Source organism: Neopsephotus bourkii, unplaced genomic scaffold (genome assembly GCF_033783945.1).
Source record: "Neopsephotus bourkii isolate Nb327-2 ecotype Australia unplaced genomic scaffold, CSIRO-AGI_Nbou_v1 NB_1630, whole genome shotgun sequence".
NCBI lineage: Eukaryota > Metazoa > Chordata > Aves > Psittaciformes > Psittacidae > Neopsephotus > Neopsephotus bourkii.
In genome coordinates this window covers 1,926,471-1,942,832 of record NW_026902105.1, presented here as the reverse complement: position 1 = coordinate 1,942,832, position 16,362 = coordinate 1,926,471, and the positions used below count along the sequence as shown (strand labels likewise).

Genomic DNA, 16,362 nt, shown 5'->3' with positions numbered 1-16,362 from the left:
CAGACACCAGTGTTCCATTTCACTGCTGTGCCTTCAGAACAACACAGCTATATATGGCAGCTACTTCAGGTTGCTGGTGGAGCCTCACTGGGGAAGAGAAAGCTCAGCATGGTCTGATTGCCTGAATACACACCTAACTTCTCCCAAGTGTGCAGCCTGCACTGAGTTTCATGAATCAGTCACTAGAAAATTAACCATGGGCCCAACTACATTGTCTGAAATCTACTTCAAGTTACCAGGAGTCATGGAATTTGTATAAACTGACTGAAACTCATTAAACAGGGTCTCTTCAAAGGAGGCCAAGTGTTTTAGAAAGTCTAAGGCACTGTACTGTACAGTACAGGGGGCTAAGTTAGTCTTTTAGGAAAATACTGCACTGGGCTTACAGCCATTTTGTTCTGTTTTTCAACAATCTTTACTATCAGAAGAGAAATCTTTATTGTCTCATATATTTATAGCTTGATTAAAATGGAATAATGATAAATCCCAGTTTCTGACTTTCTTATTTTGCAGCCTGTTTTCATGGACCTACCTTATACTACAGCAAGATGAGCTAGGGAAGGCTCTCTTAAGAGGGCAGCTGTAATTATGACAGCAAACATGAATGATTCCTGCCCCACCCCTGGAAAAATTACCATTGCCACTAATGTAGTTAGCTGGTCCCTGAACAATGTGGTCACTTCGCAAACCTCCTGTGCACACTCTCCAGGACCCTCTGTTTGTCACAACTGAGAACTAACACTACACTCAGCTTACGCCAGTTACATAAAATCCTATGAACTCATGACAATGTGAAGTGTTTCAGTAAAACAATTTTTTTCTATATTAATAACCAACGTTTCCATTACACCAGCATTTTGAAATTATGTTATCAAATTACAGTATCACCATACAGACTGGGAACTACGTATTTTTAACTGTTTCAAAATTAAATGGGAAAAAAACCCCAAACATTCTTGAAGGACGAGCAAAGCTACAATCCAAAAATATCAGGTGACTGAGAAAATCCTTTCGTCGCCTAATTCTATCCAGAACTCTGCAATGCTAACATTTTGATCCAGTACAGAACATCACATCACATATTTCTAAGATCCTACAGATGTTTTACCCATACTTTAGCTCTTTAAGGTGGGACTTCATCCTTCAGAAACTTTACTGCTAGCACCAGAACAGCCAGAATGCCCGCTGACAATGAACCTCTGCCAGCACAGCCCCAGAGGCTTCCTGAGTAGCACAGAATTTAAGAGCGCAACTGCTGTTTGACAGTTACATTCTGTAAAACAGGTATTCTAAGTCTAAGCAGTTTTTGTTTACAAGGAGCACACCCTCAAGTTCTGTGGCCTCTTAATGTACTTTCTCCATTCCTGCTATGGTTCTGAACACACTTCAAAGCAGTCCAAGCTTTACTATGGAATATAATGGACACTCAATACATATGCAAGAATCCTCCAACATGCCCTCAAGATAACATGAAAAATACAATCCCAACACCCAAAAAAACTAGAGCTAAGAAGTGCAAACCAAAAGATTCAGTATTATCTTTTCAAATGTGTGGCTTCTATACTGCCTGCTTTTAAAAATGAACACACATACCTCTTGGATGGTTATTTTCTTCCTTTGCTTTTCTTGACTGCCAGCTGCAGCACTGCTGTCAACGTTAAGCAGCTGGGTTACCTCCTCTAGCTCCTTTTTTGCTTCAAGAATGTTTGGATCTATTAGAAGTACTCTGTTCAAATCATCAACGCTGGCTTGATAATTCTATAAGCAGAAGGAAAAATACTTTTTTCATAAGCCCACCACTAGAAAAACAAATGTGAACTACCATAACTTCTTTTACAATTAAGGAGAATAAAAATACTGGGATCTCAACATTAAACAGACAAAAATAATCTAAATACAGACAGTGTAATTTCATTATGGTTTCAGGGGAAATTCCCTATATGAGAGAATAGATTATTGAAGATTGCTGCTTTTAACCACAACTGCTTACAGTGTAACACTGTAAATTTTTGGTAATACTTAAAAGACTGGGATGATGTTATGAACTCTGAGATGAACAGGTTTAGGAGGACAAACACAGCCACAGAGTGTTCATTAGGACCCACACTTGTGTTTAATGTTTTTATTTCAAATTTTACCATTAAAAATTATGGGGGTTTAGACTACATTTTCTGGAGAGATAAAGTTAACAGCATCAATTCTGTGGAAGACTAGAATATCACAGAAAAATCAAGACACCTTGATGGCCGGAGTTAAAAATAAGGATGAAATGTAGCGGCAAATAGTAGAAGACCATGCAGATATGAAAAGATTGATGTAATTTCTTTGTGTGAGGGACCTCATATTTCTTCTGTTCCTAAGCAGTATCATCAGGTTGCTATAAGTAATGTATATTATCGTGAAAAAAAGTCCTCATATACCAACTGAGGTATTTCCTCAGCATCTCAACTGAAATAGAAGCACTAGTGTATAAGTCACTCATTTTCTCTTTCCTACACAGACTATTTTGTTCAAAACTGATGACCAGTATTCAAGGTGCAGAGACATTGCAATAAGTCTGTAAGTGAAGTGAAGTCTGCTACAGCATGAACAAAGTGAACTAGAATTATTTAGCTTTATGAATGCAGGAAGGGGCATACTGCTTTAATCAGGACATAGCTACTAATTAAGCTAAACCATCTGAATTACAGGTATGAGTATTCACAACTACAGAGAAATGAGATTTTGGACCAGTCTTCTGGAAATGATCACAATGGTCAGCAAACAACCAACCCTCCTGGCTTTAAAAATACAGCCTGACACACTTCGCAACAAAAATCATACAAAATGGCTGTACCCAAAGCAAGAGACTGGACTATAAGCCAGACTATAAGGACATGCAGACCAGGGTCCTGTGTACTATGTTACAGGCCTGATTCATCACACAAACATGATTTTTTCATGATCTTCCCTTAAATACATCCAGTAAACCTATTAAAACATCTCATTTACTCCATTAAATTCCACTGCAGATTTTGTGGTTAAATATCTGGATATTTATATAGGAAAACCAGTTCCCAGCATAGTTCTTTGCCAAGCTACATGCTTTTAGCTCTTAAAATTTTTCATAACGGAGTCATTAGTCAACCTCAAATCACTTTTGTTACTTTCTCTGGCTTTACGAATCACTCACATTCCTGGAATTAGCAATAATGAAGGCATTAAATCCAACCACAACAGAGTATTTTGGGAGTCCCCAGCAGAGACTGTTCTGAAAGGATCCATAAGCAGTGTGTTTCACGTTATGTCTTCAATAATACAAAACCAGCATTTTTTTCCTAGGACATTCAAAAAAACGTTAAGTTCTCTAATTCTTGACATTCTTCACTATCAGGTAATTCCCTTTATTTTGACTGGTAGAATCACTATCTGCCTTTCCTCATATTTATACTAATTTTTTATCAACTTCAACGGCATAAGGTTACAGATGATTAATACTGGGTAGCTTGGTGTAATTACAGAAAAGATTTTATGGAAAAGTAAGACTTTTCACCACCTTTGAAAATTCAAGCAAACTTCCAAAATTTCATAGCTACTGCAACAAGGGAACAAATTTATCACAAACAAAAGATCTCATGGCTTCTATGATTTGCATTTGGAATTGTAATATGGGACAAGAATGGCCTATTATAAGGCTAAGCACAAACAGGCTGTCCTCAGGTGATTCGAGGGCTGAGAGACCTTAAGACATTAAATATAATAGAGGTTTGAGGTAAGTATTCACTTGATGGACACTGCCAAACCTTGGTGGATGCCTGGAGTGATCACTTCCAGTTGTGAAGAGCAGCATAAGAGAAAGCTTGTGATATGCTTGTTTAAAAGACATTTGTAAAATTTCATACAAAGTAGATGAGGATAGCTGCCATCATGAGCCAACAGAAGAGAGAAGCTGATAATTTAATACCAGGTAAGTGCTGACAGATAGGATAAAGACTGCTATGAAAGGATTATGAAGTGCAGGGGCTAATTAACAACACTGAAGAATGGGAACCAACAGGGACAAAAGGAATGAAGTCATTCAAGTGATGGAACACAAGATTTGCAGTCACATTTAGGATGGATATGAGCAATGTAAGCCTGCATTTATGATGATCAAGTAAAAGGATACTCAAAAAACTGTAAGATGAGCACAGTATAGACACCACCACCAATGTGTAAATGGAAAAGTTTGAATACCAATACCATCCAGAAAGTAGTTTACTAACAAAGGTTCTTAATGTGCTTGGGGAAGGAAGAGAGAGAAAACCAAGACAATTAAAGCCCTGGTTTAATAATGACAAGCACTCAAATATGAGCAGATGCCAAAAGACACCTTGAGATTTGAGATTTGAGTATGGACAGTGGCAGGCAGACTTGGAGAGAATCCATTTCTCATCAGCAAAGACAGAGTAAACACCTTGACAGAAAAAACAGAGTGGGATACCCAAAAGAGTATTAAAACATTAGAACAGAGCTGAAACTTGCATAACCAATCTCCAGTCAAACCTCATTTATTCCAATGTTCTTGTAATAAGGTCAATAGGTTTTTATGTTGCAAAAATATTTATATAAGATTTTATGTATGCCTAATGCTCTAAAAAGTAATAAAACATCAGCACAGCATACTTTTGTATGTTTGTATTTACCCACTGAGTGCATCTACCTGATTGTCTTTGAAGAGGATAAGCAAGTTTAGAAGTGCCATAAGAATACCTGCCATGTTCTTTTTCCTCACCTGTAATCCTTTGTACGCTAGTGCTCTTCTGTAAAAAGCTTTAATATTAGAATCTTCTATCTGAAGAACATGATCACAATCCTGCTTAGCCTCTTCATATTTACACAGTTTCAAGTAACAGAGAGCTCTAACACAGAAAAACAGAATACACTGCAATATAAGTAAATTCTACAGTGCTGTAGTGCCAACAGTATCTGACTCATAAATGCTCATTATAATACTTCTCATAATTCACTCTCAATGTGGTTATTTTTTAAAGTACATAAAACCCAGTAGGTAGCAGTGACATCTCTGGATAGATTTAGCAAAGGTCAATTCCTCCAATAAAAGTCAAAATTCAAGCATGACTAATGCTTGAAATTAGGCAGATATGTAAGTATTTTAAAGGCAGAGCCTATGTTAGTACAATATCATAGTACAGTAGCTCATAGAAGTGTTCTAGATTAAATAAACAGTACTTTCTGCACATAATTATTACTTGGAAGTCTCCTCTTCAAGTAGTGGCCTTATCAAATCCTTCTTAGTTTGTGAAAGCTGGTAAGACTACAGCATGAAGAATTATGATGCAGAATTAGGTCAAACTTTAAAATAACACTGTTGTATGGCTGTTCCTACTTTCATTTTTTCAAAAATAATAGAATCATAGAATAGTTAGGGTTGGAAAGGACCTTAAGATCATCTAGTTTCAACCCCCCTACCATGGGCAGGGACACCTCACACTAAACCATCTCACCCAAGGCTTCATACAACCTGGCCTTGCTCCAGGGATGGAGCATTCACAACCTCCCTGGCCAACCCATTCCAGTGCTTCACTACCCTCACAGGAAAGAATTTCCTCCTTATATCCAATCTAAACTTCCCCTGTTTAAGTTTTAACCTGTTACCCTTTGTCCTGTCACTACAGTCCCTAATGAAGAGTCCCTCCCCAGCATCCTTATAGGCCCCCTTCAGATACTGGAAGGCTGCTATGAGGTCTCCACCCAGCCTTCTCTTCTCCAGGCTGAACAGTCCCAACTTTCTCAGCCTGTCTTCATATGGGAGGTGCTCCAGTCTCCTGATCATCCTCGTGGCCCTCCTCTGGACTTGTTCCAACAGTTCCATGTCCTTTTTATGTTGAGGACACCAGAACTGCACACAATACTCCAGGTGAGGTCTCATGAGAGCAGAATGAAGGGGCAGGACCACCTCCTTCGACCTGCTGGTCACACTCCTTTTGATGCAGCCCAGGATATGGTTGGCTTTCTGGGCTGCAAGCGCACACTGAAACCAGCTCATGTTCATTTTCTCATCGACCAGCACGCCCAAGTCCTTCTCCGCAGGGCTGCTCTGAATCTCTTCTCTGCCCAGCCTGGATCTGTGCCTGGGATTCCTCTGGCCCACGTTTAGGACCTTGCACTTGTCATGGTTAAACTTCATGAGGTTGGCATCAGCCCACCTCACAAGCGTGTCAAGGTCCCTTTGGATGGCATTCCTTCCCTCCATCATGTACATTTTCTCTGAATTATTCCTTTTCATATCTGAGATACTGCTACGGCACGTTAGCTTTTAATTAAAATCATATCAGTATTCTCCAAAATGCTGCAAAACTCTACACTTATTGTAACTTTCACTACTGCATACTCTATATATATAGAGATACATAAAGGTACATGCTAGTGGCATTATTACTTGCTCCCCTTGGAGAATAATGTGGTTTAACAAAAAAAATCAGTTAGAAACACTCATCAGGTGGGGACTGAAGGGATTCAAAAATCTCTATTTCCACTGAGAAAATACAACTACTGCCACTAAAGTGGGTTTATATTTTGCATCTTTACCTGTTAGTGTAGATTGCACATTCTGTGGTATTTAACTTCATGCATTCGTTGTATTTGTTTACAGCTTCTTCATATTTACCCTCTTTTACAAAACCATTCCCTTCAGTTTTTAAAGTCTTGAACTTCTGCTCAGCTTCCTCACCTACATTACAAAAGGATCACAGTGTTACATAAATAGATCAGTTCATTAATGGTAGCTGAATAACCTACCCACACTAAGAATAAATGCCTGGCAACTGGCGTATCTATTGGTCTGCACATTGCCATTTCTGTCCCAGATCTCCTGCTCAAAGAAAGGCATGAACTACCATGTCTATATTTGGCACAACACATATTTCCCCATCCAGCAGTGTAACTATTTTGCTGAAAATAACAGGCATGCAACAGAGCTCTACGCTTTCACCTCCCTCTGTCTACACTTTCTGTGTGCAGAGGGACTGTGTATCTCTACTGGGATACCAGTTTTATTTACAATGGTAGAGATTTAATCAGCAAGATTAAAAGCCTTCTAGATCTCCACCATCACACCAAGGTGGCCATAATTTGAGCTGATGTTCTTTCTGCAAGCAACTATCTATCACAATTACTATGCTAAACTGGCAAACGACAAACAAATCATCACATCAGCAGGAGTTAGTGATGTATCAGTAATATCCTGTTAATAACTATTTATAGCAGATGCTTTGAAGAACCTAAAAACACCTAACTAGGATTTTTTAATTAGTAGTATATTCTTTTGTATCTCTCTTTCCTTAGAAACTCCCCATCATTTCTTGCATATGCTTCTGGGTTATACTACAACTTTTAGCTATGTTTGCGGTGGAAAACCAATCCTGACTGCAGTTTCATGTCTCTGTTGTGAGCAAACAGTAATTAGTAACATAGCTCTAAGTAAATCATAATGGAAAAATCTATTTTTTTAGATTATTTTTTTTTTATTAGTACTTTGCTAAAGAATATGAACTACTTCCTAACAGTCATGTTTTAAACACTGGACATAACCAGTTATTTTTAACCAATAACTGAACTCAGTGAGTTCTTTCATGAAAATATAGCAGTCTTCTATGCCAAAAAACCTACATGGGTGCTTGGGTCAAAAATTGAGTAAAAACAAGAAACCAGAACTAAATTTTGCAAGAAACACAACTAAATTATAACTCAAGTTATAAAACAGAAAAAACAACACACAACTTCCAAAAAAACCTGTCATGCAACAGAAAGCCTTACTTACTACTTTAATTAAATTCATGAGAAATTTTTAACTACTGACTGATCATTATTGCTGGCATGCTTCTGCCACCAGCTATCACTGTCAGGTCCCACTGATTTAGTACAGGCCAAAGTAGGCAACCACAACCTTAGGGTCAGCCTGCAGTGAAGAAAATAAAGTCTTCATTTAGTACTTCTAAACTCAAAGCCTAATCAAAATCCCACTCTATTCAAAACAGACTGAGGCATGTTCTGCATCAAAATGACGCACTTCATAAACACAGTGATGGCCGGTTTTGTTAACTTTCATAACAGACTAAACATGATCACCACTGTTCTCAGGAGTCACTCATCCGTATATCTTTCACTACAAGCATCTTCAAATTCTCTCTTGACAAAATTACACAAGGTTATACAGATCCAAAGTTACTACTACTTGAAAGGTTTAAGAAAGTTGGTTATACACGGAAATAAAAATCCAACAAGTCATATTATTTAATAGTAGAAAAAGCCTCGAGTACAATTAGTACAACAAAGAGCACTTTTCTAGCTAAGCATTTATGTTTAATAGCAACTGTGCAAGGTATCAGTTTTCTATTTCATAAAAATAACCCGAATTTTAAACCCAATTGCTGCCTGCTCCTTAAGATCCATGAATCAATAACAACATGTAGTGGCAACTGTAATGAAAATACTTGACGCTGGACATCTTAAAAAAAGTAAAGTTCTTATCAGTTTAATTGAGCTTAAATTGTACAGCATCATGCCTCATGTTTCTTTAAAAAAAAACCAATTTTCTGTAGCATTACTGAAGCTTAGTACACACTCCTATTCAAATCATTTCTTAACCACATTACTGCAAGTTTCTAGAACTACATCTTATTCTCGAGAAAAACATCCAGTTTTCATGAACACATGTATTTGTAAGCTGCCTGTTGTTTTACATCAGGTACAAATAAATTCAATATTACCTGAAAGATCTTTTTAAAGTAATTAAATTTGTAGTGCCCAAAAGCGCAGATTATTTGAGGACATGTATTACTGCAGTAATGTGTTACGGGCAGATAACCCAATCACTGCTACTTATTTAGCCAGTAACTCAGTAGTTATGCATTGCAGCCTCCCCTGCGTTAATCAAGGTGAAGATTACCTTCAACACTATTTTTCTTTATATTTAAATAAACTCAAAGGGGAACCTATTAATAGTTGAGTAAAAAATCATAGTTAAGGCCTTTGCAAAAATAATGTTCCATGTCATAAAAACTGAATCAGGAAGGTTCCTTCACCTGATCTACAGGAGGAGAAAAATGGAAACTGCGATAAATAAAAGAACAAGTCAGAAGGAAGAACATATCCTAAAGGAGTTAAGCCCACACTGCTTATATGCAAACAAATCTAGAACTAACATCTTTGAAAGGTGACTACTGGCCACTGTCATAGCTAGAATCCATTGTAAAAAAAAAAAGTAATACTCAGAAGTGCTTTTCTATAGCCCATGTCACAAACTACTGTCATCTACAAGTCTACCCTTTCTAGTCTGAAGAACTGCGTAATGTTTTCATGAGGAATTAAATGACAGCTACAGATTATGAAGCTGATTATGTTACTGAGTGATTGTTTGTGTGGTGGTTTTGGGGGGTAAAACTGTATATAACTGTAGTATGATGTCAGGGAAACCACTGATACTTCTGAGGGGACTCACTATACTGATGATAAGTATTTCTGATGTATTTTATGTAACTTCAGAAATTACATACTTAAAACTACATCACTTAGCTTAAAAAAAAGAAATTAAAATAAAATTTTAAAAGAAATTAAAATAAATCATACCTGTGGCTCCCTGAAGCACATGAAACCAAATCATGTAAATGACAATCACCTAAGTTGGTTTATCACAAAGGTCTCTGTTAAATATTTTCTAAAGCAGTTTCTTTGACATTATTAAATCTTACTCCATTTTACAATTAGGATCTTTCTTAGAAGCAACTAGGTTGGAAAAGATCTTTAAGGTCATCAAGTCCAAAAAAAACGAGCAAGCTCCAGCTCCAACTCCTAGTGCCAAAACGTCATTTAATGTGAAGTCCTCACATCATATCAGATATTAAATTGGTAAGAACAGATACACTTGATTTTACCCAAAAGGCCAAGAAGCCATTTTCCTTTTTTGTATAAATATATATATATGCATTTGCTATACGTACGATTCATCGACAACTCTTCTCTTTTGCTCTCTGTAGGACATCTTGGCATATTTTCTGAAGTAAAGTTTCCTCCATCCCATCTGTGTAGCTGAGCAGCAACTGGGACAACTGGAATTGGTGGCAGTTTCTCCCTCCAACTGGGACCATCCTGATCTATTAATGCCTTTGTTATTCTGAAAGAGAAAAGTCCCACCAACATGACTTTTCACATATTTAACTCACACTTCAATGACTTACACCCAAATTAAATAATGCAATGTTCTAATTTTCAAAAAAACAACCAAGCAGTTATCCTGAAGCATAAGTTTTTAAAAGACTGTCACAGCAGTCAGTGGTGCTGCATATGTTTAAGATTTATACTTTTTCTGATTTTAGAGTATTTATGTTAGCATTTAGGAGATAAGAAGATGAGTTCAGCAGGATCTGTGAATATTTAAGCAAGTGATTTTGCAATTAAGCTTGAAATGCTGCCTACCACATGCTATAAATAAATAAATAAACTTATTTTGTTTACTTCTCTCACCTGTTCAGAAGTTATTTGTAACAAGTGTAGATTACAATACCCTCAAAGTGTGATACCTAAATTTGCCAATGTCAGATGAAATCTCTTACACAGCAGGTTTCTAAATAACCAGTGCAGGTCACAAAGTAGGTATTAAGCTGCATTTTAAATAACAGTCAGAAATTTATCAATCAATCATTGTTTATCCCCATTTAAAAATGGGAAATAATAAAATATATAAAAACTATTTACAACACACATTTATATATTATGTATTAGCCATTATATAGTATGCATTACATATAACATATATATTACATAATATATATATTATTTTCTATATATGTACTATATGTACATGTATATATAGGTCAACTATTTCTGTACATGAGAGGTTCCATTCAAAATCCATTCAAGTGGGAGTTACCCACTGCTGTGATACATTTTGGAGAAAGTCCTAAGTCAATATAATGACTAAAGCCATATAAAATTTCATGGTTCCATTACAACTTCTGTGGTGTTAAAAAAAAGAAAACCAAGCCAAGAGAAAACCCCAAGCATATTAATCAACTATGAGAATAATAGTGGGGTAATCATCTTCTGATCTCAAAGTGAACTTAAGAGTCAAGTTCAACTGGGGAGAAGTCTAATATCTAACAAAGAAAAATTCTGAATTGAGTAGCAAGGCAAGTCACATGACAACACAGCAAATAAACCTGAAATTTGTGTATTAGGTGTACTTCCATCTAACACAGGTATAAAAAACACTATATGAATACACATCCCCCGAAAAAAGAACTAACCTAGAATGTGACATGAAGAATGAACTAGAATGAGTATAAGGGACCCAATCCAATCTTCTTGCTTAGTTTTGGTCTTTTAGGAAGTCCCACAAAGTAAACCAAGAGTTCTACAGTAAACCACACTGCCATTGGCTTCCTGTTTAATTTTTCTCTATTTATTATAATGGGCTTAAAAAGTTTGAGAAAAAACCTGATCTAGAATCAGATCAGCAGAAAGAATCCTACAGTTTTTGATGATCAATCACTCTTCATTATTTCCTTCTGACTGCAAAATAACCAGGTAAAGCCTTTATATTAAAAATTCTATTTGTCTTTTATGTGAGAATTATTAAAACTATCAGACTGAATACTCATTCCATTCTGAGATTTCTGGAAAGCCTGCTTAGTTAGGTAAGTACAGAAAGACAAGCCTTAACATGATTTATCAAGCCCACCCTCAGACACAAGTAGGATGATGAGTTTTTCCTCTCCTTCGGCTTCACCACCCAATTTCCCACAGGATATTAAAAACAAAGAAATTCTCCAATAAAAACAGGTTGTTAAGACCTGACACTCCTAAAATAATGAAAAAGAAAATAAATTAAACTATGTTTTGGGGTTGTCCCTTTAAGTTAACAGGCAGTAGAGGAAACAGCATTTTTTGTTAACATTTATTTTTAAAAAAGGTCTGTTACTTTGGAAATAATACTTTGGGAAACAATTTCAGCTTAATTCATAAATATTAAAAAATAATTATAGCAAAAGTTCACTTATGCGGGAGGTCTATGCTTTAGAAACTAAGTATTTGCAAGCAAAAATTAATTACCAGCAGAAGAGAAGGAAGAAGCAGCTGAAATAAGGTGATGGGTTGCCAGGGAGGAAAGAGTAATGAGCAGTGAAGCTAAAAATATAAGGAAGGCCTATAGAGGAGAAAAGGAAGAGTGTTAGGAGAAATAAAGGGAAATAAGCTTATTACTAAGCAAGTTACAAGTCAAGGAGAAGTATGAAAAGAGTATCTGGAGATAAAATAAGCCAAGAAGATTAAAAAAAAAAAAAAGTATAATAATCACACAGATATCAGGACAAGCAGTTATGCTTCCCACCAATCCAAGTGCTCCATTACTGGGGCAGATATAGGAGATCAGTAACAATTTGTTGCTATCAAAAATAAGATTTCTAAGAGGAGATGATGAAGTGTCATCATGTCCACCTCTGGTCAAATAAGCAGAATTTAAAGATATTATGGACTTTTTAATGAAGCCGTAATGTAAGCGCTCATGACTTTGTCTTAAAAAGGTACCAGATTCCATTGTTAAGAATTGCATGCATGTGGGTTCCTGCTCAACAATTAACGGCTGTTATACTTTCATAAATACTTTTTTTTTTGCCCATTAAAGAAAAAAGGAAAGAAAAGGGATTGGAAAAACCTATCATTCATGCACTTAAATACTTACTATGGGTTAATAAGACAGCTACTACAGTGTGTATACACTGATTTTACACTATTATAATTATAGAAATTGAGAAGTCTCTGTTGGCAGCAAGAATTCATGTTGGAAGTATTAACCTTTCAGTTTAAGATAATATTCAGTCCTATTTTTTACACCTTTAAGTTTTGCAGCCAAACACTGTATCAACCTCCCTCAGTGTTTCCATAACTGCAGCATGCTGAAGGATACACTTAACATGAATCTCCAGCTGCCACAGGAAGACTGCTCATATGAAAAGGAAACAGAAATGTCAGATAAAAAATATGGACCTTAAAGAACTACTTTATGTGGTATCAAATAAAAGAAAGAAAACATGTTGAAGTGCCAGAAAAAAGAACTTTAAAATACGTTTTTAAAACAGAAAGCGACCTACTGCTGGCAGAGGAAAACTGTGAAGCTACAGGAAAACAAATGAGACAGCCAGTCCTCTAGTTATAAGACACGATTTGTGAGGATCCTGACTTTGAAGGATACAGAACTGAGGGTGCGTGTAAAACAAACAGTACTGAATTCTACTTTTCTGTTTGGACTGATACGTGATTTGTAAGTGAAGTTACCTAGTAGCACTATCATTTGCTGCTTGGATGCTGCTGTCTATTTGTAGGACTGTTTTATAATCAATGTATGCCTGTCGATATCGCTCCATACACTCGTTTGCCATTGCTCGTCGTAGAAGAGGCTTAAGGGAAAACGGCTGAAGCTCCAGAGCTCTGGAGGAAAAGAAGAAAAATGCAGGATTGAAACCGAGCAACTGAAATAATATTAGTAATATTCTTTTATGATATACACAACAACTTTGCTATTTCAGATGGGCCTTACAGTAACACAAGCAAGGAAAATGGCACTAAGTGGTTTATATTAATACTCCAAATGACACACAGTTCTGAAATTGTTAGTGCTTTTACTACAACTTACTCTACTCAAATTCCCATCTTCCATCTGGAAAACTGCTTTTAGCAGCGAGAAAAGATTAATGTAATGGTAGCTGTTCAAGAGCAAAAGCTATCTTTCTTAAGTCAAAACTTATCTTTCTTTTCAATGCCAAGATGTATGGGGATTTCAAGTATATGGTGCTTTTGCATACATGATTTTCCATCCTTCTTCCTTACGTGGACGTATGCATGTAAAAAATACATTTAATAAGACATGAATATGCCCCTGTCTATTTCTTTTTGCTTTGTTTTGGTTTTGCTTGTCTTTTGTTTGTTTACACTTTTGATTGTGTGCCTAGTCAACACTGAGCTCAACTCCTGACAGTGTGCAATCATAACGCCTCTCAAATACCATGTGCTTTTACAGCAGTATGAAGAAGCAGTCCACAAAGGCCTTATTTATTAAAGACTACCTTCTATAAATCAATGATTCTTACTATAGAGGAAGATATATAAATTTTGAAATATGAAATTAAGATGCATCTAGCCAATTAGATTTTATGGAATCATAAAGTAATTCAGGCTGAGAGACTCCTAGTCCAACCATCTGCTATAGGTGGGGTCACCTCTGAGATCAGCCGAGGTTTCTCAGGGCCTTATCCAGTCAGGCCCTGAAAACCTATAAAGGAATCTCTGCACATCTCTGGGCAACCTGCTGCTATGCCCCACACTGTTCATGGGGAAAAGATCCCTCCTAAAACAAAGTCAGAACCTTGTGGTTTTGCCTGTTGTCTCTTGTCCTTTCCGCTGCCAGAGCGAGTCAGGATCCATCCTCTAGGTAACCCTACTCATAGGCACTGTCAGGCTGCTGTTAGGACCTCTAGAAACCATTCTCTAAGCTGAACAAACCCAGTTCCCTCAGACTCTCCTCTCCAGCCAAGTGCTCCAGAGTTCACAACCACCTCAGTAACACTTCACTGAACTCACTCACTCCTGTTGATCACTGTCTTTCTTGTACTGGGGAAGCTCAAAACCAGCACAGTTAGACAACATCTAATTTAGTTAGATATTGTCTAACAAGTGCTGAGTGCAAGGGGATCACTTCCCTCAATCCAGTGGCTGTGCTCCTTTTCATATGAAACCCAGGGAGGCTGCTGGCTGCCCTTTTTGTGAACTGGCTTTGCACCATTACTATCCTAAAGCTAGAGAAACAGATTACTAGAAGAAACATTTCCAATTTCCATTTCATAAATATCACCAACGTTCCAGTTCTCTTTATGTTGGATTGCATTTGCAAATTTGCGAATTGCTGGATGCATCTGAAAAACACAACAGCACACAACAGCCCCTATGAACCTCTGCAAAAAAGCTTGACATCCTGTAACTCAGAAGAGTATCGATGTGATTTCAGGTTCCTAACATCAAGAATTAAGAAAAAAAAAATAACCAACTATAAATAAGTTCAGAGGAAGCCACGGCCTGAAGAATAGCATCTGTGGGAATGGGAAAGTACAGTTCCAGAGCAGAATGCAACTATACAGCCAGGGACTAAACCACACTACAGTACTAAATAAATTAACATTAGTGCATAGAAGCTCTGTTTCACCTCTGTAGTAAGAATCAAAGGCACTACAAATCAAGAGTCTTGAGAAAAAGAGAGATCCAACAGAGGGGGTTTTAAACACTTCCAAGCCCTAAATAGCCAGAACTTAGTAAAAGATAAATGTTCAGTACTTATTTTTATGCCATGAATATAAGCGCTACACCACTTTTTACTTTGAAATCAAGTAACCTATTCATAGATCATTCTTCGTGTTGTGCTGCCTACAGAACGTTTAATTGACATTTCCCAGTTCCTGTGTATTTGCATTTTTGCAGTTCTGCTTCACAGTCTAAATTACTTCTACCTCTGTTGTGCTCACTAAGCATCATGGCTCCTTCTGTAACTGTAAAATATGCATGACATTAAGGACACTATCATTAGGCAGTAAGAAAATAAGCTTCCAACTGGGAAGAATTCAAAACCCCCTGTCCTATTACTGATTTCAATTGAAATCTTACATACTTCAAACCTCTTGAAGAGAAAAATGTGATGGCTGTTAAGTATGCCACCTTGTTTTACCAGCCAGCTGTGATTGGTCCTTCATCTATTTTAACAAAATATTATTAACAAGTCATTCTTTTTTTTTTTTTTTTTTCAGGTTACATTTTCTGAAAACTTCTGTCAGGCAGAATATATACAGTAAGTCAAATATTTAACTAATACAAAAGTACTTTATTTTTTTATTTTTTAGGGATTTGCAACAGTTGGGTTATGCTGTAAAAAAATTATTAATTAGTATGATTTCTAACTGCCTTGGGATCCTTTTTTGCACGTTAAGCATCAGTCTTACTAAGCCTAACTATGAAAATATAAAAAAAGACTTCTAGAAATATACAAGTAATTTAGTGGAAGGCAGTGTTTCAAAGTTGTTGAAGGCGTCTAATCTTCTCTAACTCTGGTATCCTTAAAAGCCACAACAAGCAGAAAGGATTTTAGCTCAATTCCTGAACAGCTGTAATTACTGTTTATAACTATGACAAGTATGTATTAAATAAAAACCCAAACCAAAACAACAAACCAAACACAGAAAACACCATGCACATGCTTGTAAGCAATCTCCAACACTGTGATAACCATCTGGCTTAACAAAGCTTCTGCACCTAAGTTATTACAGAGCATCACTTAAATAAACC

General features: G+C 36.6%; 1 protein-coding gene and 1 pseudogene across 1 annotated transcript in view; both read right to left on the bottom strand.

The window, feature by feature from the left end:
- The window catches only part of SPAG1 (sperm associated antigen 1), a 36,756-nt gene that overhangs the window by 2,130 nt on the left and 18,264 nt on the right, over positions 1–16,362 (bottom strand). The window contains exons 13-17 of the mRNA XM_061373255.1: positions 13,312–13,464; positions 9,981–10,153; positions 6,571–6,712; positions 4,754–4,880; positions 1,594–1,758 (exon numbers count right to left, since the gene is read on the bottom strand). Of these exons, the coding sequence (XP_061229239.1) occupies positions 1,594–1,758; positions 4,754–4,880; positions 6,571–6,712; positions 9,981–10,153; positions 13,312–13,464 (760 nt within the window). The remainder of the gene's footprint in view (positions 1–1,593; positions 1,759–4,753; positions 4,881–6,570; positions 6,713–9,980; positions 10,154–13,311; positions 13,465–16,362) is intronic.
- Positions 9,775–9,934, bottom strand: LOC133223116 (U2 spliceosomal RNA; annotated as a pseudogene).